Source organism: Hemitrygon akajei, chromosome 7, assembly GCF_048418815.1.
Source record: "Hemitrygon akajei chromosome 7, sHemAka1.3, whole genome shotgun sequence".
Taxonomy (NCBI): domain Eukaryota; kingdom Metazoa; phylum Chordata; class Chondrichthyes; order Myliobatiformes; family Dasyatidae; genus Hemitrygon; species Hemitrygon akajei.
Genome location: NC_133130.1, coordinates 122902569 through 122927455, shown reverse-complemented (window position 1 = coordinate 122927455; position 24887 = coordinate 122902569). Strand labels below are relative to the sequence as shown.

Here is a 24887-nt window from a genome sequence, read left to right as displayed (position 1 = left end):
AGAGCTAAAGCAACAACTTGATGGGGAAAACAGGCCCTTATTATCTGACATAACCTCAAAGTAGGATATAGCGGTTCATGTGACTAAAATATCCACTTCCCAACGGATAAACAGATGTATTTCTTGGGAACTACTGGATGCTAGCGGATGAAGATATCCCGGCAGGTTGTAGCACCAGAGCCGGTCTGTATCATGTGATCATAAATGCCTTCACGGCGGTACCGCCTTCTTTGGGCGCGGATTGGTTTGTTTCTGGCGGAGTGGTTGGGAGCCAATTCCACTACCCGGTGCAACGATTGGGTGTACGGCGGCGTCAGTCTGTGTGAGTGACGTGAGCGGCCGGTGCCTCCGGCGCCTGCGCTGTTGGAGCCGGCTGGAGAGGTCTGGCGCTTGCGCAGTGGGGGTCTACAGCTGGACCGTGGAGGGGCGAGCTTACCGGTGGTTTGGAGCCCCGCGGGCACTCCGGCGACCAACATGGCACAGATTCTGCCCATCCGCTTCCAGGAGCACCTGCAGGTGGGCGGCTAGTGTCACGACACATATGCTGCGCCTTGGGGTGGGAAGGGGCGGTGGATGAGTGAGTGGGTGGGGGGCGCAGGGGCTGGTTGTTAAGCAACCGCGGCCTAGCTGGGGCTGCAGCCCGACTCTGGGGTACGGGATGGTGGGAGAGAAGAAGGACGGGGAGTGAGTGGGTAGGTGGGCATGAAAAAGGATTCATGGAATGGGAGCTATTGGGTCGGGGGGAAGGGAAGAGGGCCGGTAGGGGTAAGGGGAGTATAGGGAGCGTATCAGAATGGGAGAGAGTCAGGTGAAGGGGAACGGGAGTTATTGGCTCAGTGGAGGAACAAGGGGGCCGGTTGGGGATAGAGGCAGTGGAGGGGAACAGGAGAACGGGAGTTATTGGGTCGGTGTGGGCACTTGGGGGAAGGGGAGAGTATAGGGAGGGTATCAGAATGGGAGACTTGGGGAGTTGGGAGTGTAGGGAGGGTATCAGAGCGGGGAAGACTCAGGAGGGGTAGACGGGGATGGGAGTTATTGCGTTTTGGGAGATGGTGAGTTAAAGGAAGAAGGCTGGGCGGTAAGGGGGTAGTGTATGGAGGGTATCAGGATGGGAGAGGGTCAGGGTGGAGGGGTACTGGGGCATAGGAGTTATTGTGTCAGGAGGGACGCGAAGGAGTAAAGGGGGTCTGGGGATTGAGGGAATGGTACTGTAAATTTATTCCCACCTGCACTTCCCATCTTCAAGCCTTGGGTTAATCACTGATGACCCCCACACCCAATTTTCTTGGTTGCTAATCTGTTTTAGGGGCAAAATGAGGGCTAATTGTCCTCTTTGTATCGCAATAGACTGGTGTATTGTGCTGATGGGAGTCTTGCGCCCCCCCCCCCCCCCCCATCTGCCTGCCCAGCCAGGGTCAGTAGTTGCAGCAGTTGATTTACTCCCTGCAGATGTTTCATCTCTTGGGGATAATCTGAATGGTGAAGGGTTACGGGGATAGCTGTTTGGTGTTACCCTTCTGCACAGAGCCACTGGCATGCTGTTTGCTTCTGCAAATGCACTTTAATTGGATGAATTTCTAACTTACCCGTCTCACCTTCCAAGCCATTGAATTAAACGATAAGGAAATACACGACAGATACAATACTGTGCAAAAGTTTTAGGCATTTATATGTACAGTATAATGTTAGAGGAACTCAGCAGGTCTGGCAGCATTTATGGAAAAGAGTAAACAGTCAATGTTTTGGGCCAAGACCCTTCTTCAAAACTGAGAGGGAAGGGGAAGTTTCCAGAATAAACTAGTGGGGGGGTGGGGGGTGGAGGAAAAAGGACAGCTCGAAGGTGATAGGTGAAGCCAGGCAGGTGGGAAGGGTCAGTGGCTGGAATCTGATAGGATAGGAGAAAGGGAAGGAGGAGTGGACTTGGGCAAGTGATAGGCAGATAAGAGGTCAGAGTGGGGAATAGAGATAGGTGGTGGGAAATTTTGTTCACCATTTTGTGCCATCAGGTTGGCGGGTAACCAGACAGAATAAAAGGTGTAGGGAGGGTATCAGAACGGGAGACTTGGGGAGAGGGGAGTGTAGGGAGGGTATCAGAACGGGAGACTTGGGGAGAGGGGAGTGTAGGGAGGGTATCAGAACGGGGAAGAATCAGGAGGGGTAGACGGGGATGGGAGTTATTGGGTTTGGGGAGAAGGAGAGTTAAAGGAAGAAGGCTGGGCGGTAAGGGTACTCTCCACCCTGAGAGTGGCATCATCTTGGCACAAAAGGAGGCCATCGATTGACGTAATGGAACGGGAATGGGAATCCTTTTTTTTTCTGTTTCCCAGCCACCCTATTTTAACCAATATACAGTACTAAGCAAAATTCTTATACACCCTAACTATATATATGTGCCTAAGACTTTTGCACAGTACGGTACATTTGAAGTAGTTATTAAACTTGCTTAAAGTTTCTTTGATCCCTGCTTAAAAACAATTATTTCTAATGATTGTGGTGCTAATGATTGTTTTGTTCCAGTCTGGGGTATGCTGTTTGTACTGTGCAAACATTATGAGAGATGTACCTTCAGTGATGAGCGTCTCTTGTCCTCTGTGACAGCCCTGCAAACTGGCAAAGCCAGATTTACTTATGGTAATGGTGCCAAGACTTCCAAGACCCACTGTGGAAAAGCAGTTACAGTCTATTTTTCCATACTTAGCAGCCACAAGCAGACATCCTCGTTTATTCTGGCATCTCTTTTCTCAGTAAGGGTATCAGCCCAAAATGTCGTCTGACTATTCATTTCCATAGATGCTGCCTGACCTGCTGAGTTCCTCCTGCGTTTTGTGTGTGTTATCTTGGTTTTAGATCTCAAAAAGTTCAAAGTAAATTTATTGTTAAAGACAAACTGTGCAAATAGGGAGGGGGGAAAAAACATTAAATATCGAGAACAGGAGATGTGAAGAATTCCTAAAAGTGAGTCCATAGTTGGAGCAGTTCAGTGATGGGACGAGTGAAATTTTTTCCTCTGGTTCAAGAGCCTGAAGGTTGAGGGGTCCTGCAGTCCTCGGAAGAGAGCATGGCCTAGTTGTTGATACTGCGTCCCTGCCATAGCATTTCATGTAGCTGTGCTCAGTGGTGTCTTGTCAGCCTTTATAGTCTTTATGATGAATCCTAGAGTTTCATAATTCTCACTGGTTATATTGTAGCTAAATTTGCACTTTCCAGTACAGGATTTGAATTGTGCAAAAATTGTGTCCACACCACTGAACCATCACTGGAGTTTGTCTGTCCTTAAATCTTCCCTCTGTCACTTGTCACAACTCCCTGTGTATTTGTTGCAGTGTTTATTGATTGGGTTATAAGATGTCACAAACATTTAAATGATCAGCATCTGTGAATATATGAATTGAATTTTAATTGCACAGTTACAAGGCGGTGTCTTAAACAAAAATGATCATTGTAATTTCAAATCTTTGTGTTTGAATTTTGGTCCTCGCGTTCAAACAAATATTCATTATCAGAAACTTAAATTCAATGGTTCATCCTTAACATGTCTTTACTAGGTTGTCATGTAACATTAAACTTTGACCTTTAACTGAGTAGTCATCCTATTGCAACACCATAGACAGGCACGTCTAGTTGATAACTGGGGCAATAGTGGAAAGGTTCACTATATCAACAACCTGGTAACTTTGGACATGCTAGATTGCAAAACCAGTGGTCGTCGTGATCTCTGGGTCAAAGGTCCTGTTTCTTTGGTGTCTTCTGCTAGTCACAATCTCCATACAGTCCTGCCCTTAAATTGGATGAGTGTAGTTGTGTTGAATATTAACACTCTTTTGTAAATAATTCTATGACTGTGTAGAAATGATGAGCAACAAATTCTGAGAAAGGGTGATCTAATCAGGGCAATGGTTCATTCCATTTATTTGTGATAAAGTGTGAAACAAGCCCTTCGAGCTGTGATGCCCAGCAGCCCGATTAGACTAATTAATTAGATTAATCCCTAGACTAATCACGGGACAATTTGCAATGAACAATTAACCTGCCTACTGGTATGTCTGTGAACCGTGGGAGGAAACCCACATATTTCACGGAGAGGACTCACTGACTTCTTACAGATGACAAACATGATAAAGTCTGCAGGTGCTAGAAATCCAAAGCATCACACACACAACGCTGGAGGAACTCAGCAGGTCAGACAGCATCAATGGAGAGGAACAGAGTTGGCATTTCGGACTGAGACCCTTCATCTTGCATTTGAAATTAGAATGGAGTTCTGAACTCCACTCTGAGCTGTAATAGCATTATGCCAACTGCTGTGTGGTCAAGGTGTGGCCTATAGCACTTTGCCAGCTAGGTTAAGCTTGAACCCAGACAGGCAGTCAGGTGACAGCATCTGTGAAAAGTGTACAGAATAGAGGGGTAGTGATAGGAGAGAATCAAGGAGACTTTGCCCGTAGTAGAGATGTCTAAATTACAGTTCAAGGTAAATGTTATTATCACAGTACTTGTGTTTCACCATATACAACTCTGTGACTTTTCTTGTGGGCAAACGCAATAAATCTGTAGAATGATAAACGTAACAGAATCAATGAAAGACCGCAGCTCGGGCTTTCAAACAGAATGCAGAAGACGACAAACCGCTAATACAAAAAGGAAAAACAATAAATAAGCAACAAAGAAAACCAAGGGAGCATGTCTGAATGATTGGTGTCCTGTCACACTCACCTCAGTCATAAGCAAATATGATTGAGGCTGGTCGAGGTCTACATCTGCAGCATGGACCCATGGACCCCCTACAATTCACCTACCGACACATCTGATTAACAGACGATGCAATACCCACAGCACTACACGCCATCCTCACTCACCTGTAGAAGAGGGATGCTTATGATTGAATGCTGCTCTTGGACTACAGTTCAGCAGTCAACGCCATAATCCTCCGCCTCCCCCAGGCTCGACAAGAAGCTCAGAGACCTCTGCCTGCACCCTGCCTTGTGCAGCTGGATCCTCGACTTCCTGTCAGATTGTCGGCAGGTGGTAAGGATGGGCTCCCTCACCTCTGACCCCCAACACAGGAGCCTCCCAGAGCTGTGTCCTGAGCCCCCTCCACTACTTGCTATACACAACGGTGATTAAATTTGTAGATTACATGATACTATATCCAACAATGATAAGACAGCTTGCAGAGGAGAAGTCAACTCCCTGACACAGTGGTGCCAAGAAAACAATTTCTACAAGGACTTCCTACAGGGGCACCATGGAGAGCATCCTGACTGGCTGTGTCACTACCTGGTATGGGAACCGTACTGCCCTCAATCGCAGGGCACTGCAGAGAGTGGTGCAGGCGGTGGATGTGAACTTTCCTCTGTTCTGGACATTTACAGCAGCAGGTGCATAAAAAGCCTGGAGGTTTATCAGGGACTCCAGCCACCCCAACCACAAACTGTTTCAGCTGCTTCTGTCTGGTAAACGGTACCGCAGCATTAATAACAAGACAACTTCTTTCACCAGGCCAGCAAATTTATTAATACATATTAATCTGATTACATATCTGACTGTATATTTATCTGATTGTGTGTCTGCCTGTACATGTATACAAAACAATTACATATACAATTTTAATGTTTGGGCAACTCCTCCCACATTTCCCTTCCTATTGCTTGTACTTTGCAACAGAGACGCACCATAAAGGTTTTTCCTCGCTCATGTTGTGAGATGGATGTAAGAAATAAAATAAATCTTAGATCTAAATATCAAGAATATGAGAAGTTTTTAAAAGTGAGTCCATAGATTGTGGGAACATTTCAAAAATGAGGCGTGAAATTGAGTGAAGTTATTCCCTTGGTTTATGGTTATAGGTGGGTGAAGGGTGTTCCCAATTTCATGACCATATAAGGTGGCACAGTAGCTTAGTGGTGAGCACAACACTTTATAGTACAGGCAACCAGGGTTCAATACCAGCTGCTGCCTGTAAAGAATTTACAAATTCTCCATGTGATTGTGTAGGTTTCCTCTAGGTGCTCCAGTTTCCTCCCACAGTCCAAAGACATGAGGTCCAACCAGTAGATTAATTGGTCACTGCAGATTGTCCCACGATGAGGCAAGAGTTAAATGCGGATTGCTGGGCAGTTTGGCTCAGAGGGTCAGACGGGCCTATTTTGTGTTGTATCTCAATAAATAATAAACCTAATCCTTCTGTGCCTGTTTGAAGTAGCCCATCATTTTCTGGGATTGAGACTTGACAGCCTCTAATAACGTGACTGCTTCTGGATTCTCCCACTATTTTCATAGATTAGCTTTAATTTTCACTTGTACATAGAAACATACAGCACAATGCATTGTTTGCTTCAAATCTAATCAGCGAGGATTGTACTTGGGTCAACCCGCAATAGTGGCCGTGCTTCTGGCCTGCCGACAACTTACTAACAGAGAAATGGCAGATGGAGTTTAACTCAGATAAATGTAGAACAAATACAAGGAGACAGTACATTATTAAGGGCAAGACCCTTAACAGTTTTGCTGAGCAGAGTGATCCTGGGATCCAAGTTCATAGCTCCATGAAAGTGACTACACAGGTCGATAGGGTGGCTTGTGGAATGTTTTTATTAGTCAAGGCATTGAGTTCAAAAGTCAAGATGTTGTGTTGCAACTTTATAGAAGTCTGTTAGGCCATGTCTGGAGTATTGCATACATTTCTGGTCACCCCACTATAGGAAGTATGTTGAGGCTTTGGAGAGGGAGCAGAAGAGGTCTACCAGGATCCTGCTAGGTTTAGAGGACATGTTCTATCGTGAGAGGCTGGATAAACTTGGATTGTTTTCTTTGGAGCAGCATGGTCACAGGGAGACAGTACAAATTCCTTGCAGCAGTGACAATCGAACCACCTTTTTACATCTGGTGCTGTTAAGGGTTGCTAACCACTACACTACTATGCTGCTCAGTTGAAAAGATGTTGGAATCATCTCAACATTCACCCTGTCATGCCCGCTTGGAATTTTCGAAGTTTCAGTAGAATTCCCCTTCATTCTGTGTGAAGCAACATTGGCCAATTCATATTGTTCCAGATCTGCTACTTGTCCAGATGTTGAATTTTTTCCAATGTAATCTCTATGGGTCAAACTGGTCAATAAACAGTGAATTGTAAATTTACTGGACAATGGCTGCAAACGTACATCTGGTTGGTTTATTTGTTGATGTATGGTATAAAGTCTTGAGAAATGAAAGAATACAATTTACATGATACTGAATTTCTTATTGTGAGTGCATTTGTAATAGTCATAGAAAAGCACAGAAACAGACCCTTGGGCCCATCCGGTCTGCGCCAAACCATTTAATCTGCTACTCCCATCGACCTGCACTGGGACCATAGCCCTCCATACCCCTGCCATCCATGTACTTATCCAAACTTTTCTTAAATGTTGAAATCGAGCTTGCTTCACTCACCACCCTCTGAGTGAAGAAGTTGATCTTCAAATTCCCCTTAAACTTTTCACCTCTCATGCTTGGCCCATGACTTCTCGTTGTAGCCCACCCAACTGCAGTTAAACTGCATCTGGTGCTTTCGGTATTGGGAGACTGTTTCATCAAGCACCTTCACAGTATCCACCTCAAAAAGTGGGATCTCCCAGTGGCTACCCATTTCAATTCTACTTCCCATTGTGACATGTCAGCCTCTTCTACTGCAATGATGAGATCACACTTGGGTTAGAGGAGCAACGCATTGTATTCCATCTGGGTAGCCTCCAACTTGATAGCATGAACATTGATTTCTCAAGCTTCTGGTAATTTTACCCTCCTCTCCTTCACCATTCCACATTCTTGTTTCCCTCACACACCTCCTTATCTGCGCATTGCCTCTCTGGTGGTCTTCCAGTTGCCTTTCTTACATGGTCTTCTGTCCTCTCCTATCAGATTCCTGCTTCTCCAACCCTTTGTCTCTTTCAATCAACTTTCCAGCTTTTTACTTCACCCCTCCCCCTCTCCTGCTTTCACTTATCAGCAGGCACTCCTTCCTCCCCTGCCCCCACCTCCTTATTCTGACCTCTCTCTTCTCAGTTCTGATGAAGGGTCTCAACCCAAAATGTAAACTGTTTACTTTTTTCCCCCACAGGTACTGCCTGACCTGAATTTTGCCAGCACATTGTGTGTATTGCTCGGTGGAAAAAGCCTGCTTGCTTTTACCCTATCTATACCTCCAATAATTTTGAACACCTCTATCAAATCTCCTTTCAGAAATACTCTTAACCTATTCAATCTTTCATTATAACTCAGGTCCTCAAGTCCTGGCAACATCTTTCTAAATTTTCTCTACTCTTTCAATCCTATTTACATCCTTCCTGTTGATAGGTAAATTACTGTTATTTGCTGCATCTTTCAACAACGCCTACAAGCACTCAGTGAAAATGCTGAGGATACATGTCTGCTTTGATAGATTGGAGACAAGCTATTTATTAATCCTGTCTCCAGCATTTTAGTAGGTACCTTCAGTGAAAAGCTGTGACGAGAATACAAAACTAGTGCCGCTGAAGAAAATGCAGCAAGGTTTCAGGGGGCAACGGACAGGTTGAATGCTACAGATGGGATATAAAGCAGAAAAATGTGAGGTCATCTTTACTCTAAACGCTATAGTGAGAATGAAAAAATGTTCCTGCTTAAAGATTTCCGGATGTCCTTGTGGGCAAAGCGGCGGTAGTGTGCAGTTGCAGCCACCGATTAAGGTGGCAGCAGGCAGTATGTGATCGTTAACACACGAGTCTCTGGAATCTTGAGCAAGTTTCTGAGTGTCTGTAGCATTTTGAGTAGGGGTCTTGTAGTCATTAGCACAACCCTTTACAGTATCAGCGACTTGGGTTCAGTTTCCTCCACTGCCTGTAAAGACTTTGTATGTTATCTGCGTGGATTTCCTCTGGGTGCTCCAGTTTCCTCCCACTGTCCAAAGACGTAACAGTTGGTAGTTAATTGGTCATTGTAAATTGTCCTGTGATTAGGCTAGGGTTGAATTGGGATTGTTAGGCAGTGAGGCTGGAAGGGCCAGAATGGTCTATTCTGTGCTGTATCTCAATAAAACAAATAATTAAGATTGCATGCAATGTGCAACACCGGCAAATAGTAAACAGCTCGCTGTCCTAATGACAAGACCTCGGTGGTGGCAGGGTATTCATTAGTCTCACGGCCTGGGAGAAGAAGCTGTTACCTACTCTGGCAGTCCTAGCCCTGATACTTCTGTATCTCCTCCTCGTTGAAATTGGGTCAAGGAGATTGTGGGAGTGGATGGTAGGGATCCTCAACTATACTTTGGGCCTTTTGTCTGCAACCCTCCCGGTAAATGTCACAAAATAGGGAGGAGGAAGACCGCAGTGATCCTCTCAGCAATTTTTCCCATCTTCAGTAGGGTCTCGCAGTTTCCATAGCATGCAATGATGCAGCCATGCAGGATGGTCTTGATGCTGCTGTAGAAAGTTGTTAGAATGGGGGTAGGAGTCTTGTACTCTTCAGGAGTAAAGGTGTCCTGGTGACATTATATAGGGCATGGGTGCGACTGTACCTGGAAAGTTGTGTGCGGGGTATGCTTGCATTAGAGCAAGTGCAGCAACCGTCACCAGATTGATTTCCAGTATGAAAATCAATCTGATGCTCCTGATGCAGCCTCTACTACATTGATAGAACCTGTCGTAAATTAGGGGACCGCCTTGTCAAGCACTTCCTCACCATTTGCTACAAGTGGAACTTCCCGGTGGTCAAACATTTTCATTCTGGTTCCCATTCCTGTTCCGATATGTTGGCCCATAGCTGTCTCTTGTGCCACCCTCAGGGTGGAGGAGCAACATCTTGTATTATGTTTTGTAGCCTCCAGCTTGATAGCATGAATATCTATTTCTTCAAAACAAATTCCACCCCCTCTTTTTTTTCCTCCTTTGTGACCTTTTACCGCTTCTTCCCTGCATATTACTTCCCCCTCTAGGAATGAAATGGCCTCATTGAAACATGCAGAATTCCTGCTGGGTAGATGCAAGGTTGACGTTTCACCTGTCTGTGGAGTCTGAAGCTAAAACTACAACGTTAAAGCATTGGCTCTTTGTGACAGGTGAATGATGCTTAAATGAGAGGGTAATGAATCTATTATACTCAGGTTTGAGTACTTCTGAGAAGGACTGCATATTAAGGCAACTGAGGTTAGCTCACGAAGCCAGTGCTGAGGTTAAAAATAATAATACTGAATGATAGAACTGGTATGAGAGGATGAATGGCTTGTTTGCCATACATTGTGTTGCTGCTTGTGCTGAATTTTACGATACTAACTGTTAACTTGGAAAGCTGTTCAATTACTGGCTCTTTTAAGCACAAGTTAAAGATTGAAAATGAAGAGTAAGAATTTCAGTTTGTATGTGGTATGCATACTCTGATATTAAATCTACCTTTGACATAGTGAGGGTGTTCTTGATGTCTCATTGGTTCCATTTCATCTGTTTAACCATTCTGATTTGGGAAGGTCAAAAAATCCTTCCAAGAAGCTATCTTCTCTACAAGTGACACACAAAATGCTGGAGAAACTCAGCAGGTCAGCCATCATTATCTTCAAGTGTCTACTTTTTTAGATATCATTTACAAATGAATTGGGAGCAGGAGTAGGCAACGTGGCCCATCTTGTCAGTCAATCATATAATAGGGTCCAGGTTGATTTGATTGTACACACAGAAAATGCTGGAGGAACTCGGCAGGTCAGGCAGCATCAATGGTGTGGAATGAAGAGTCGACATTTCAAACCGAGACTCTTCATCGTGAATCTTGTGCTTAGGATCTGGTGGTACTGTCATTTTCACAACATATACCCATGGTGGCATTTTACCCTGTGTATCTATCTACTTCTCCAGTTAAAGATAATTAAAGGGTCTGCTTCCACCACCCTTTCAGCAGGGAGTAGAAGGGGATTAGTCTTGCATCTTTGCCCAAACTGGCAAGGTTGCTAGGGATGGTATATAAGCAATATCTGGGCCCATTCATCCAAGGTTAGTTAACCAAAAAGTGTTCTTGCAGAATCGTGTTTCCAGGACAACTTCAATGCACCATCAGTCTACAGACCATGACATTCAGGACCTGGACCATGTTATTACATCATACATTTCTTTATAGCTGTATGCTTTTCTGCTAACATAATTATGTGCTGCGTTGGTTCTGTGTTTCACAAAGGAATGGCGTTTCATTTGGCTATATTCATGTTTATGGTTGAATGACAATTAAACGTATATTTGAACTTTGTGGAATACTTTTTCCATGCCCCCTTCCCCTTCATTCATCATGGGAACTAGCCTCCATAGTATCCAGATATCCTCAAGGAGCAAGGCCTCAGTAAGGTGCTGTCCATCATTAAGGACACCACCACCCTGGACAATCCCTCTTCTCATTATTAATGTCAGGAAGGAGGTACAGAAGCCCGAAGGTGCACACTCAACAATCCAGGGACAGCTTCTTATCCCCTCTGTCATCCGATTTCTGAATGGATATTCAACCCATGAATGTTTAAAAAAAAATTATTTTGCACTAATTTAATTTAGGTATTTAATATATATTTACTGTAATTTATGTTTTTTTCCTTATGTATTGCAACAAATTTCACAACATATTGTGGATCCAGAATTGGCTTGCTCACAGAAGGCAAAGAGTGGTTGTAGTCAGGTCATATTCTGCATGGAGGTTGGTGGCCAGTGGTGTGCCTCAGGGATCTGTTCTGGGGCCCCTTCTCTTTGAGATTTTTGTAAATGATCTGGATGAGGAAGTAGAGGGATGTGTTAGTAAATTTGCTGATGACACAAAGGTTGGAGGTGTCATGGATAGTGTGGAGGGCTGTCAGAGGTTACAGTGGGACATTGATAGGGTGCAAAACTGGGCTGAGAAGTGGCAGATGGAGTTTAACCCAGATAAATGTGAAGTGGTTCATTTTGGTAGGTCAAATATGATGGCAGAATATAGTATTAATGGTAAGACTCTTGGCAGTGTGTAGGATCAGAGGGATGTTGGGATCTGAGTTCATAGGACACTCTAAGCTGCAGCGCAGGTTGACTCTGTGGTTAAGAAGGCCTTCATCAACTGTGGGATTGAATTTAGGAGCCGAGAGTTGATGTTGCAGCTATATAGGACCCTGGTCAGACCCCACTGGGAGTACTGTGCTTAGTTCTGGTCGTCTCACTACAGGAAGAATGTGGAAACTATAGAAAGGGTGCAGATGAAATTTACAAGGATGTTGCCTGGATTGAGAAGCATGCCTTATGAGAATAAGTTGAGTGAACTCTGCCTTCTTTGATTGACAGAGGATGAGAGGTGACCTGATAGAGGTGTGTAAGATGATGAGAGGCATTGCACGTGTGGATAGTGAAGAGGCTTTTTCCCAGGGCTGAAATGGCTAATACGAGAGGGCACAGTTTTAAAGTGCTTGGAAGTAGGTAGAGAGGAGATGTCAGGGGTAAGTTTTCTATGCAGAGAGTGGTAAGTATATGGAATGGGCTACGGGAACAGTGGGTCTTTTAAGAGACACCTGAATAGGTACATGGAGCTTAGAAAAATAGAAGACTATGGGTAACCCGAGGTAATTTCTAAAGTAAGTACATTTTCAGCACAGCATTGTGGGCCGAAGGGCCTGTATTGTGCTGTAGGTTTTCTGTGTTTCTATATGCTGGTGATATTAAACCTGATTCTGATTTCAGCCTTGCTGTATTTTGGATTAGCCCAGCGTGAGTATGTTTTTGTTTTAAAGTTGGAAATGGTATTTCTCAGCCTGGTTGACTAAGGTTCAAATCCGAGGCATATTGTGGTGGTGACATTTCTAAGTGATAGTTGATATGAAAGTAGTAGGCACTTGTAACCTGGTTAGGATTAGAAGTGACTTGCAACCACTTGGCAGGGAAGTTCCCAAATTCGTGGCAAAGGAAGGTAATTGTGGTATACACTGAGCATTTTTCTGCTCTATGCTTATGGTTTGAGGTTTGGCGAAGTTGGTTAGCAAACTACTTTAGGCTGATTTAGAATTCCACATTCTACATCAGAAATGTGACTTAAATTTGTAAATAGCAGATTTTAATTGGTAACCTAGTCTAATTTTTCTGGTTCGTGTTACAGACTGGTTGTTCTGTACTTGGAATAAATTTGTGTTTTTTCTGGAATGTAACAAAGATCCCTTCACTTTATTTTGCCTTATCTGATGGCAAACTGAGAGGCCAATAGAATAATTTTGCACTCGTCTTGCTTTAGCCAGAAATAAGCAGTAAAGCCAAGTAAGTAACACACACAAAATGCTGGTGGAACACAGTCGGGTCTCACCAATATATAAAAGGCCACACCGGGAGCACCGGATGCAATATAGTCGGCTGGTGTGGTATACTGTGTCCGGTGCTCCCGGTGTGGCCTTTTATATATTGGTGAGACCCGACGCAGACTGGGAGACTATTTCGCTGAACAGCTACGCTCGGTCCGCCAGAGAAAGCAGGATCTCCCAGTGGCCACACATTTTAATTCCACGTCCCATTCCCATTCTGATATGTCTATACATGGCCTCCTCTACTATCAAGATGAAGCCACACTCAGGTTGGAGGAACAATAACTTGTTTACCGGCTGGGTAGCCTCCAACCTGATGGCATGAACATTGACTTCTCTAACTTCCGTTAATGTCCCTCCTCCCCTTCTTACCCTATCCCTGACATATTTAGCTGTTTGTTTTTTTTCTCTCTCTCTGCCTGTTCTCCATCTCCCTCTGGTGCTCCCCCTCCCCCTTTCTTTCTCCGGAGGCCTCCCGTCCCATGATCCTTTCCCTTCTCCAGCTCTGTATCACTTTCGCCAATCACCTTTCCAACTCTTCCCACCCCATCCCACCCCCTCCGGTCTTCTATCATTTCACATTTTCCCCTCCCCCCACTACTTTCAAATCTCTTAGTATCTTTCCCTTCAGTTAGTCCTGACGAAGGGTCTCGGCCCGAAACGTCGACAGTGCTTCTCCTTATAGATGCTGCCTGATCTGCTGTGTTCCACCAGCATTTTGTGTGTGTTGTTTGAATTTCCAGCATCTGCAGATTTCCTCGTGTTTGCTCTTTAAAGCTAAGTAAGTAATTGGCTTGTTTTAGCAATGAAATCAGAATCAGGTTTAATATCACCAGCATATGTCATGGAATTTGTTGTCTTTGCGGCAAAGCAACGCAATCCATCATGCAGAAAAACATGAATTAAAGTAAATATATATAAATTGAATAATTAATTAAGTAGTGCAAAAATAGAAACAAAAAAATAGTGAGGTAGTGTTCACAAGTTCAATGTCCATTTAGAAATCCAATGGTGGAGGGGAAGAAGCTGTTCCTGAATCACTGAGTGTGTGCCTTCAGGCTTCTGTACCTCCTTCCTGATGATAACAATGAGAAGAGAGCATGTCCTGGGTGGTGGGAATCCTTAATGATGGACACCACCATTTTTGAGGCATTGCTCCTTTTAGACGTCCTGCTTACTACAGAGACTAATGCCCATGTTTGAGCTGACAAAGTTTACAATTCTCTGCAGTAGTCCCCTGTCCTGGTAACCAGACAGTGATGCTGCCAGTTAGAATGCTCTCTAGAAATTTGCAAGTGTCTGGTGACATACCACATCATGTCAAACTCCTAACGAAATATAGCCACCTTTGTAACTGCATCGATATGTTGGGTCCAGGATAGATCCTCATAGATATTGACATCCAGGAACTTGAAACTGCTCACTCTCTCCACTTCTGATCCCTCTATGAGGACTGGTGTGTGCTCCCTCATCTAACCCTTTCTGAACTCCACAATCAGTTCTTTGGTCTTACTGCATTGAGGGCAAGTATGTTACTGCAACACCACTCAGCTAGCTGGTATATCTCACTCCTGTAAGCCCTTTTGTCACCTTTGAAATTCTACCAACGATAGCTGTTGTCAGCAAATTTATAGATGGCATTTGACCTGTGCCTAGACACAGTCATGGGTGTAGTGGGTGAGTCACACATCCTTGAGATGTGTCGGTGTTGATTGTCAGTGAGGAGATACAGTGAAAATACAATGTGCACAGACTTCTGTTTAGGAAGTTGGAGTTCCAGTTGCAGAGGGAGGTACAGAGGCTCAGGTTCTGGAACTTTTCATTCAGGAGGAAAATGGTTCTATATATCAGTTCTTGCTGCTTGATGTTTTCTGGCCTGGTTGTGTAAAGGCTTCAGGGAGTTCTGTTGTCAGAATTGTTGAGAAAAGTGCTTCACAAGGTGAAATGGTCAAACAGATGAGATGTACCAGTGGAGACATGTCAGCTGGTTACATTTGGAGCTTTATTGCTATTCCTCCATTTTAAAATAAGAGTTTATAATCTACATTTATAATCTGTGCAAAACCTGATTTAAATTATTTTTAGCGATGGTTGTTGTTTGAACATAAATTTGAGCAAGAAGGCTGCGAGGGATTAGCTGATTTTTTTGGAGTGAAGGGTGTTTTTACCTCTCGCACGGAAGGTTTAAAAGGAAGACCGCCGTATCCAGCGGGCAGTAGAGTGATGGGGCTTTGGCTCAACGGGCTTAGCCGGTAACAGGACGAGGCGAGGTAGGTTTAACTGTGTTGATTGCGGAAAGGAGGTAGTATGTGTGTGAGGCCAGCTTTCTGTGCTCGGTGTCAGATGTTGGGTGTCCTGGAGTCTCCCACCCTCCCGGACAGCCATATCTGCACCAGGTGTGTTGAGCTGCAGCTCCTGAGGGACCGAGTTAGGGAACTGGAGCTGCAGCTCGATGACCTTTGCTTGGTCAGGGAGAGCAAGGAAGTGATAGAGAGGAGTTATATGCAGGTGGTCACACCTGGGCCACGGGAGACAGACAGGTGGGTCACAGAAGGGGAAGAGTCAGGTACTAGAGAGTACCTAGTGGCTGTCCCCTTGAACAATAAGTACTCTTGTTTGAGTACTGTTTGGGGGGTGGGGGGGGGGAGACGGCCTACCTTGGAGAAGTGGCAGTGGCCGTGCCTCTGGCACAGAGTCTGGCCCTGTGGCTCTGAAGGGTAGGGAAGGGAAGAGGAAGGCAGTAGTGATAGGGAACTCTATAGTTAGGGGGTCAGACAGCTGATTCAGTGCACGCAGGAAAGAAATTCGGATGGTAGTTTGCTTCCTAGGTACCAGGGTCCGGGATGTTTCGGATCGCGTCCAAGATATCCTGTGGTGGGAGGGAGAACAGCCAGAGGTCGTGGTACATATTGGTACCAATGACATAGGTAAGAAAAGGGAAGAGGTCCTGAAAACAGACTACAGGGAGTTAGGATGGAAGTTGAGAAGCAAGATCGCAAAGTTAGTAATTTTGGGATTACTGCCTGTGTCATGCGACAGTTAGAATAGGAATAGAATGAAGTGGAGGATAAATGCGTGGATGAGGGATTGGAGCAGGGGGCAGGGATTCAGATTGCTGGATCATTGGGATCTCTTTTGGGGCAGGTGTGACCTTACAAAAAGGATGGGTTGCACTTGAATCCTGGGGGACCAATGTCCTGGTGGGAAAGTTTGCTAAGACTACTGGGGAGAGTTTAAACTAGAATTGTTAGGGGATGGGAACTGAACTGAAGAGACTGGGGAAGAGGAGGTTGGTTCACAAACAGAGAAAGCTTGTAGACAGTGCGGGAGGGTGGGATAGGCAGGTGATAGAGAAGGGACGTGCTGAGACCGAAGGTTTGAAATGTGTATTTTAACGCAAGGAGTGTTGTGAACAAAGTGGATGAGCTTGGAGTGTGGATCAGCACTTGGAGATATGATATGGTGGTCATTACAGAGACTTGGATGGCTCAGGGACACAAATGGTTACTTCAAGTGCAGGGTTTTAGATGTTTCAGAAAAGACAGGGAGAGAGGCAAAAGAGGTGGGGGTGTGGCACTGTTGATCAGAGATAGTGTCACGGCTACAGAAAAGGTGGACGCCATGGAGGGATTGTCTATAGAGTCTCTGGGTGGAGGTGAGGAACAGGAAAGGGTCAATAACTTTACTGGGTGTTTTTTATAGGCTGCCCAATACCAACAGGGATATCGAGGAGCAAATAGGGAAAGAGATCCTGGAAAGGTGTAATATAATAACAGAGTTGTCATCGTGAGGAGAGATTTTAATTTCCCAAATATTGATTGGCATCTCCCTAGAGTGAGAGGTTTAGATGGGGTGGAGTTTGTTAGGTGTGTTCAGGAAGGTTTCTTGACACATTATGTAGATTAGCCTACAAGAGGAGAGGCTGTACTTGATTTGGTATTGGGAAATGAACCTGGTCAGGTGTCAGATCTCTCAGTGGGAGAGCATTTTGGAGATAGTGATCATAATTCTATCTCCTTTACAAAAGCATTGGAGAGAGATAGGAACAGACAAGTTAGAAAAGCATTTAATCGGAGTAAGGGAAATTATGAAGCTATCAGGCAGGAAATTGGAGGCTTAAATTGGAAGTAGATGTTCTCAGGGAAAGGTACGGAAGAAATGTGGCAAATATTCGGGGATATTTGTGTGGAGTTCTGCATACAAATATGAGACAGGAAAGTTATGGCAGGGTACAGGAACCGTGGTGTACAAAGGCTGTAATAAATCTAGTCAAGAAGGAAAGAAAAGCTTACAAAAGGTTCAGAGAGCTAGGTAATGTTAGAGATCTAGAAGATTATAAGGCTAACAGGAAGGAGCTTAAGAAGGAAATTAGGAGAGCCAGAAGGGGCCATGTGAAGGCCTTGGCGGGCAGGATTAAGGAACACCCCAAGGCATTGTACAAGTATGTGAAGAGCAAGAGGATAAGACTTCAGAGAATTGTACCTATCCAGTGTGATGGGGAAAGTGTGTATGGAACCTGAGGAAAGAGTAGAGGTACTTAATGAATACTTTACTTCAGTATTCACTATGGAAAAGTATCTTGGTGATTGTAGTGATGACGTGCAGCAGACTGAAAAGCTTGAGCATGTAGATATTAAGAAAGAGGATGTGCTGGAGCTTTTGGAAAGTATCGTAGGATAAGTCACCGGGACCGGATGAGATGCACCCCAGGATATAGTGGGAGGCAAAGGAGGAGGTTATGGATGTTGTTCCTTTATTCAAGAGAGAGAGAAGAGATAGCCCAGGGAATTATAGACTAGTGAGTCTTACCTCAGTGGTTGGTAAGTTGATGGAGAAGATCCTGAGAAGCAGGATTTATAAACATTTGGAGAGGTATAATATGATTAGGAATAGTCAGCATGGCTTTGTCAAAGGCAGGTCGTGCCTTACGAGCCTGATTGAATTTTTTGAGAATGTGACTAAACACATTGATGAAGGAAGAGTAGTAGATATAGTGTATATGGATTTCGGCAAGGCATTTGATAAGGTACCCCATGCAAGGCTTATTGAGAAAGTAAGGAGGCATGGCATCCAAGGGGGCATTGCTTTGTGGATCCAGAACTGGCTTGCCCACAGAAGGCAAAGAGTGGTTGTAGACGGGTCATATTCTGCATGGAGGTCAGTCACCAGTGTGGTGCCTCAGGGATCTGTTCTGGGACCCTTACTCCGTGATTTTTATAAATGACCTGGATGAGGAAGTGGAGGGATGGATTAGTAAGTTTGCTGATGACACAAAGGTTGGAGGTCTTGTGGATAGTGTGGAGGGTACAGTGGAACATTGATAGGATGCAAAACTGGGCTGAGAAGTGGCAGATGGAGTTCAACCCAGATAAGTGTGAAGTGGTTCATTTTGGTAGGTCAAATATGATGGCAGAATATAGTATTAATGGTAAGACTCTTGGCAGTATTGAGGATCAGAGGGATCTTAGGATCCGAGTCCATAGGACGCTCAAAGCAGCTGCGCAGGTTGACTCTGTGGTTAAGAAGGCATACAGTGTATTGGCCTTCATCGATCATGGAATTGAATTTAGGAGCTGAGAGGTAATGTTGCAGCTATATAGGACCCTGGTCAGACCCAACTTGGAGTACTATGCTCAGTTCTGGTCGCCTCACTATAAGAAGGATGCGGAAGACATAGAAAGGGTGCAGAGGAGATTTACAAGGATGTTGCCTGGATTGGGGAGCATGCCTTATGAGAATAAGTTGAGTGAACTCGGCCTTTTCTCCTTGAAGCGACAGGATGAGAGGTGACCTGATAGAGGTGTACAAGATGATGAGAGGCATTGATCGTGTGGAGAGCCAGAGGCTTTTTCCCAGGGCTGAAATGCTTGCCACAAGAGGACACAGTTTTAAGGTGCTGGGGAGTAGGTACAGAGGAGATGTCAAGGGTAAGTTTTTTACTCTTAGAGAGTGGGGAGTGCATAGAATGGGCTGCCGGCAACGGTGGTGGAGGCGGATACAATAGGGTCTTTTAAGAGACTTTTGGATTAGGTACATGGAGCTTAGTAAAATAGAGGGCTCTCGGTAAGCCTAGTAATTTCAAAGGTAGGGACATGTTCGGAACAACTTTGTGGGTCGAAGAGCCTGTATTGTGCTGTAGGTTTTCTATGTTTCTCTAAATCAAAATCGACTTTCTTGTGCTAAAAAAAATAACTTTCCTGCAGTTCACAATACCTTGTAATGGGGGTTGGGGTGAGAGGTTTAAGATGCTTAGAAGTTGAGAGCATCTATCATTTTTCCATCTATCATTTCAGAAGGAAACTTGATGAGAAATTTTGAATTGCACGAAAGGAATATTTATGGGATTCAAAGGGATTTTATGGGATTCTGAGTTATTGAAGCAGAGTGTAATAGCTGAGCTATGATGCATGTAATATTACCACTACTTTGACCTCGGTTGTCTCCAATCAGGATATAAGAAGGGCAAATTTTTGAGGGAGGAACTGAGATTTTACGAAACGGTGTATGGATGAAGAATTTCAATTGGATATACTGGAAAGCTGAGGTTGTTACAGCAGTGAAAGCCATAATACAGTGAATTCTGATTAATTGGGACACATTGGGACCTGTACGTCTTGGCCCAGTTAAGTGGCTGCCCCAATTGGCCAAAGATGATGGAATTAGTTAAAGAGCAGATTATTATTAAAATGGTAAAAAAATTGCAGCATGCTTCTGTGTAGAAGGACTTGAGAGTGCTTGTGCATGAATCACAAAAGGTTGATTTGCAAGTGCAGCAGGCTATCAAGACGGCAAATGGAATGTTGGCTTTCATTGCTAGAGGGATTGAATTTAAGAACAGGGAGTTTATGCTGCAACTGCACAGGATATTGGTGATGCCGCACCTGGAGTACTGTGTGCAGTTCTGGTCTCCTTATTTGAAGGATATATTAACTTTGGAGGCAGTGCTGAGAAGGTTCACCAGATTGATTCCAGAGATGACTGGGTTAGACTATGAGGAGAGATTGAGTCACCTGGGACTGTACTCACTGGAATTCAGAAGAATGAGTGGAGATCTTATAGAAACATATAAAATTATGAAAGGGATAGATAAGATAGAGGCAGGATAGTTGTTTCCACTGATAGGTGTGATTAGAACTAGGGGACATAGCCTCAAGATTTGGGGGATGAAGAGGAACTACTTTTCCCAGAGCGTGGTGAATCTGTGGAATTCTCTGCCCAATGAAGCAGTAGTGCCTACCTCAGTAAATATATTTAAGATGATTGGATAGATTTTTGCCTAATAGGGGAATTAAGGGCAATGGGGAAAAGGCAGGAAAGTGGAGATGAGTCCTTGGCCAGATCAACCATGATCTTATTGAATAGTGGAGCAGGCTCGATGGGCCATATGACCTACTCCTGCTCCTATTTCTTATGAGTTTGTACGTTCTCCCAGTGACCATGTGGGTTTCCTCCCAGTCCAAAGACCAGTTGGTAGGTTAATTGGTCATTGTAAAGTCTCCTGTGATTAGGCTAGGATTGAAACCAGGGATTGCTGGGCAGTGCGGCTGGAAGGGCCTACTTCTGTGCTTCGTCATGCCCTTCCTTCTAAATTGTTGAACTGACTTCCTGGCTGTTGAATCTCACTGTATGTCTCAGCTGCTCAGTCAACCAGAGCTGACTTTGCCTGCTTGGACAGGCATATACTTATCTTACTCTACAGTGTGGCTATTGTCACATGCCAACAGCTACTTGGAGCCAGAGCTGAGAAGTGAATGTCTGGTGGAGACCAGAAAATAACATTCAAGATGATTGTTGATGCCTTAATTCTTAACAGTTCCTAACTTGTGGAAATATTGAAATTGTTTCAATTTCAATCCCAGCTGTTTCTGGCATCTCCAAGCCTGAATGCCTGAAACTGCAGTGAGCAAAACAATTCTGAATTATCTTGCTGTTTATTTCTCACCCACTATTAGTGAGAAAAATCACTGGTTTTTGAACACAAACACTCACAACTGATGCTATTTAAAACTATTTGCTCGAAACATGTGCAGTGCTAACAGCCATGCGGTTGACTCCAGTTAGAAAATGTTCGGCAACTGTCTCCTGTCCCAATTAAGAGACATGGTGTCACAAATAAATGAAAGGAGTCTCAGGTACCTTATTGGTTGAATTTTGTTTCCCAAATAAGTGGCTGCCCCAATTAACTGGAATCTACTGCATTTGAGTTTAAAAATCAGTTTTGTGATTACTGGAGGACATGGGCTCTTTACAGGTTTCCCATTCAGAGTTGAAATTTGTTGCAAAAGTAATATGTAAATGCCTCAGGCTAAGAATTTGAAGCTGCTAGCGAACTCAGTGTGGTATTAAGTATTTCCCCATCTGCAAAACAATCTGTTGAGACTGAATGTAGTTCATACTATTGAAATAGCACGGTCTATAATTTAAACTTAACTATTTTGCACTTGTTCCTGAAGAGAATGGTACCCTACCGCTTGCAATTTCTAGTATTTAGTAGCATTCAGATTGTGCTCTGTTCCTTAGTTTTGTGAAATACAAGAACTTTTTTGAAAGAAATTAAAATTCCTTGAAGTTTTCAGTTGAGCTCCTTGGCTCGCCCCGATCCAACTACCGAAAAACTGACTTTGAACCTAAACTTTTTTTTTGTTGTGCATTGGGGGTGAAGGGTAAATTTGCACTGTAATGCTATATCATTGGTCAACCTGTGAGGCTGAACTGTGACTGTCCATAATGTCTTCATGAGCTATAGCTGTTAGTTACTGCCTGTTACGCCACTGACATTTAAAGCAGCAATGAAGGTACTATAGTTGTGGGGCAGTGACAATTCTGCAGTTTTTATCAATGGTGAGGAAGGCAAATGTAATGCTAGCATTCATTTTAAGTGGACTGGAATATAAAAGTATGGATGTAATGTTGAGTTTTTATAAGGCACTTGGAGTATTGTGAGCAATTTTGGGCCCCTTAAGAAAGGATGTGCTGACATTGGAGAAGGTTCGAAGGAAGTTTATGGGAATGAAAGGCTTGTTGTATGAGTAGCTATTGAAAGTTCTGTGCTTATACTGCTGGAATGTAGAAGAATTAGACAGGATTTCATTGAAACCTAACAAATGTTGAAAGGCCGCAATAGAGTGGATGTGAAGACGATGTTTCCTATAGTGGGGAGTCTAGAACCAGAGGGCACAGCCTCAAAACTAAGGGATAGCCATTCAGAGCAGAGATGAGGAATTTCTTTGGGTAAAGAGTGATGAATCTGTAGAATATATTGCCACAGGCAGCTATGGAAGCCAGGTCACTGAGTATATTTAAGGTGGTAGTTGATTGGTTCTTGATTAGTCAGGGCATGAAAGGTTACAGGGAGAAGGCAGGTGAAGGGGTTGAGAGGGATTATGAAATGGTGGAGTAGACTCGATTGGCCAAATGGGCTAATTCTGCTCATGTCTTAATGGTAATTTCTACTGGCTGTCACTAGGTTTCAACAGTGATTCTTGATCCTTCAGTCTGCGTGGGATTCTAATCTAGTAATCTGTGCACATAACTGTACAAATGAGACTTTCCAATGTAATGTGGCAGTGTCATCAAAATGTACATTGTGTTAGTGCCAGGAGTGACCAATTGATTATTTTTACTTGTTGGTTCATTCCAGCTAAGCATTTCTGTGTAAAAGAACAACAAAGCAATAGGCTATTTTTTTTCCCTCCAAGTCTGTTTTCATCTTTTTGTGAGACCAGGTCTTGATTCTGTTTGTAAATGTGCCAAACCTCTACTGTCCTTGTACAGTTTCCTATCTCTATGCTCAAGGCTGGCTCTAATTTTTAAACTGCACAGTAGTTCTACAGCTCATGACCAGGAATATTTATTCAGAATTGTGAACATTTCATGGAATTTTGCAGTATCATCTCCCTGGTAATATGCAGCCCATGAAGTTCCAATAATGCTTTTGGGTTCGCCAATAAAGTGATGAATATGGACTCTATCAATCATTGTGTTCACTGTCATGTCATGTGCAATCATGGTCTTTCCAGGACCACGGTTGTCATTAAGGGCCCCCATTACCCAGGACATGCCCTAATCTCATTGCTACCATCAAGGAAGAGGCACAGGAGCCTGAATACCCACACTCAACAATTTAGGAACAGCTTTTTCCCTGGGTATGTGGGAGTTGCTGTTAAGGTCTGCCTTTATGATCCAATCTTTGTGCTCTTGAGCTTGGATTAGACCATAAGATATATGAGCAGAATTAGGCCATTCTCCCTATCGAATCTGGTCATTATTGCTGATCCATTTCCCTCCTGGGCCCAATTTCCTGCCTTCTCCCTAAGTCCCTTAGTGCCCTGACTAATCAAGAATCTATCAGCCTTTTCCTTAAATATATCCAATGACTTGACCTCCACCACCGCCTGTGGCTACGGATTCCACCAATTCACCACTCAGGCTAAAGAAGTTCCTCCTCATCACTGTTTTAAAAGATGTCTTTGTATTCAGAGACTGTCCTCTGGTATTACACCACCAGCACAGGAAACATCCTCTCTTTCGAGGATGATCTACCTTATTCTCCTACAGTTGTTCTGGTGAACTTACTTCCAAAAAGCTTTTGGGTAAGGAGGTATGCCCTGAAAGCAATTCAAATTTAAATACTTTCATACTGAGTTTAAATTTCACATTTACCTTGGGAAATGTGGTAGTTCAAGCTTGCTTCTTGCAAAATGCAAATCTTTGGGAAGAGACCTGTAAGTAACAAGTAACAATCAATCACGCGCCAAATGTTCCAAGCAATGGCGCTTTGAGTTTCTGCATGACTCGCAACAAAAGGACATCCAATTTCCAATGGAAGTTGGAATTTTTTTTTGCTAAGGGTAGAGATTACTGACTGGAAAAATTGTACAGACTTGGAAATCATCCAGAAAATTGACTCAGAAGGAAGTGTAAAACCTGCATAAAGCATTGCAAAACTTAACAATTTGGATTTTTTGGAATCAGTGAAGTTCTGAAAGGTATGCTGTAGCAAAAAGCATATCAGTAGTTTAGTAGTTTGTTTTAACACTTTTGCACAGTACTGTATTTGTCAACGTGGAGCAGAAAGCAAGTTTGTAAATCTGGCAGGAGCAAAGGATGTTTGGAATGGTGATGGTGGAGCGCTGCCGAAGTTGTGTGGGACAGGTGGCAGAGAAGGAGTGACGTGAGTTGGGTGGGGGTGTGGGCTGGGTGCAAACATACCCAGCTCTGGGACACCAGGCAAGGTCATTTGATTCCAAACAATCATTTTATTGATCATTACAGCAGTCTCTCTGATGGTACCCATTCCCTCCCCTCTCCCTTCCCCTTTTCCCAATCATGATTCCCCTCTTGCTGCCCCCTTTCCACTCTCAGTCCACAATAGAGACCCATATCAGAATCAGGTTTATCATCACTCGTGTTTGTCATAAAATTTGTTTTGTGTGGCAGCAGTACCGCGCAATATATAGCATTACTGCAGTACTGTGCAAAAGTCTTCTGCACCCTAGCTATATACATGTGCTAAGACTTTTGCTCAGTATGTAGATGTGAGGTTTCAGTCCAATTGTTAGCTTAAATTGATAGCAAACTAGCTACATTTGCA

At 43.9% G+C, this 24887-nt stretch overlaps 1 protein-coding gene across 3 annotated transcripts in view; it reads left to right on the top strand.

Moving 5' to 3' along the window:
* Window positions 1-371: 371 nt before the first annotated feature.
* The window catches only part of cltcl1 (clathrin, heavy chain-like 1), a 146149-nt gene continuing 121633 nt past the window's right edge, over window positions 372-24887 (top strand). For all 3 annotated transcript variants that reach the window (XR_012099692.1, XM_073051872.1, XM_073051871.1), the window contains exon 1: window positions 372-516. Coding sequence is in view for 2 of the 3 variants with exons in the window: in XM_073051872.1 (XP_072907973.1) it covers window positions 475-516 (42 nt within the window). In the remaining variant the exon portion in view is untranslated. The remainder of the gene's footprint in view (window positions 517-24887) is intronic.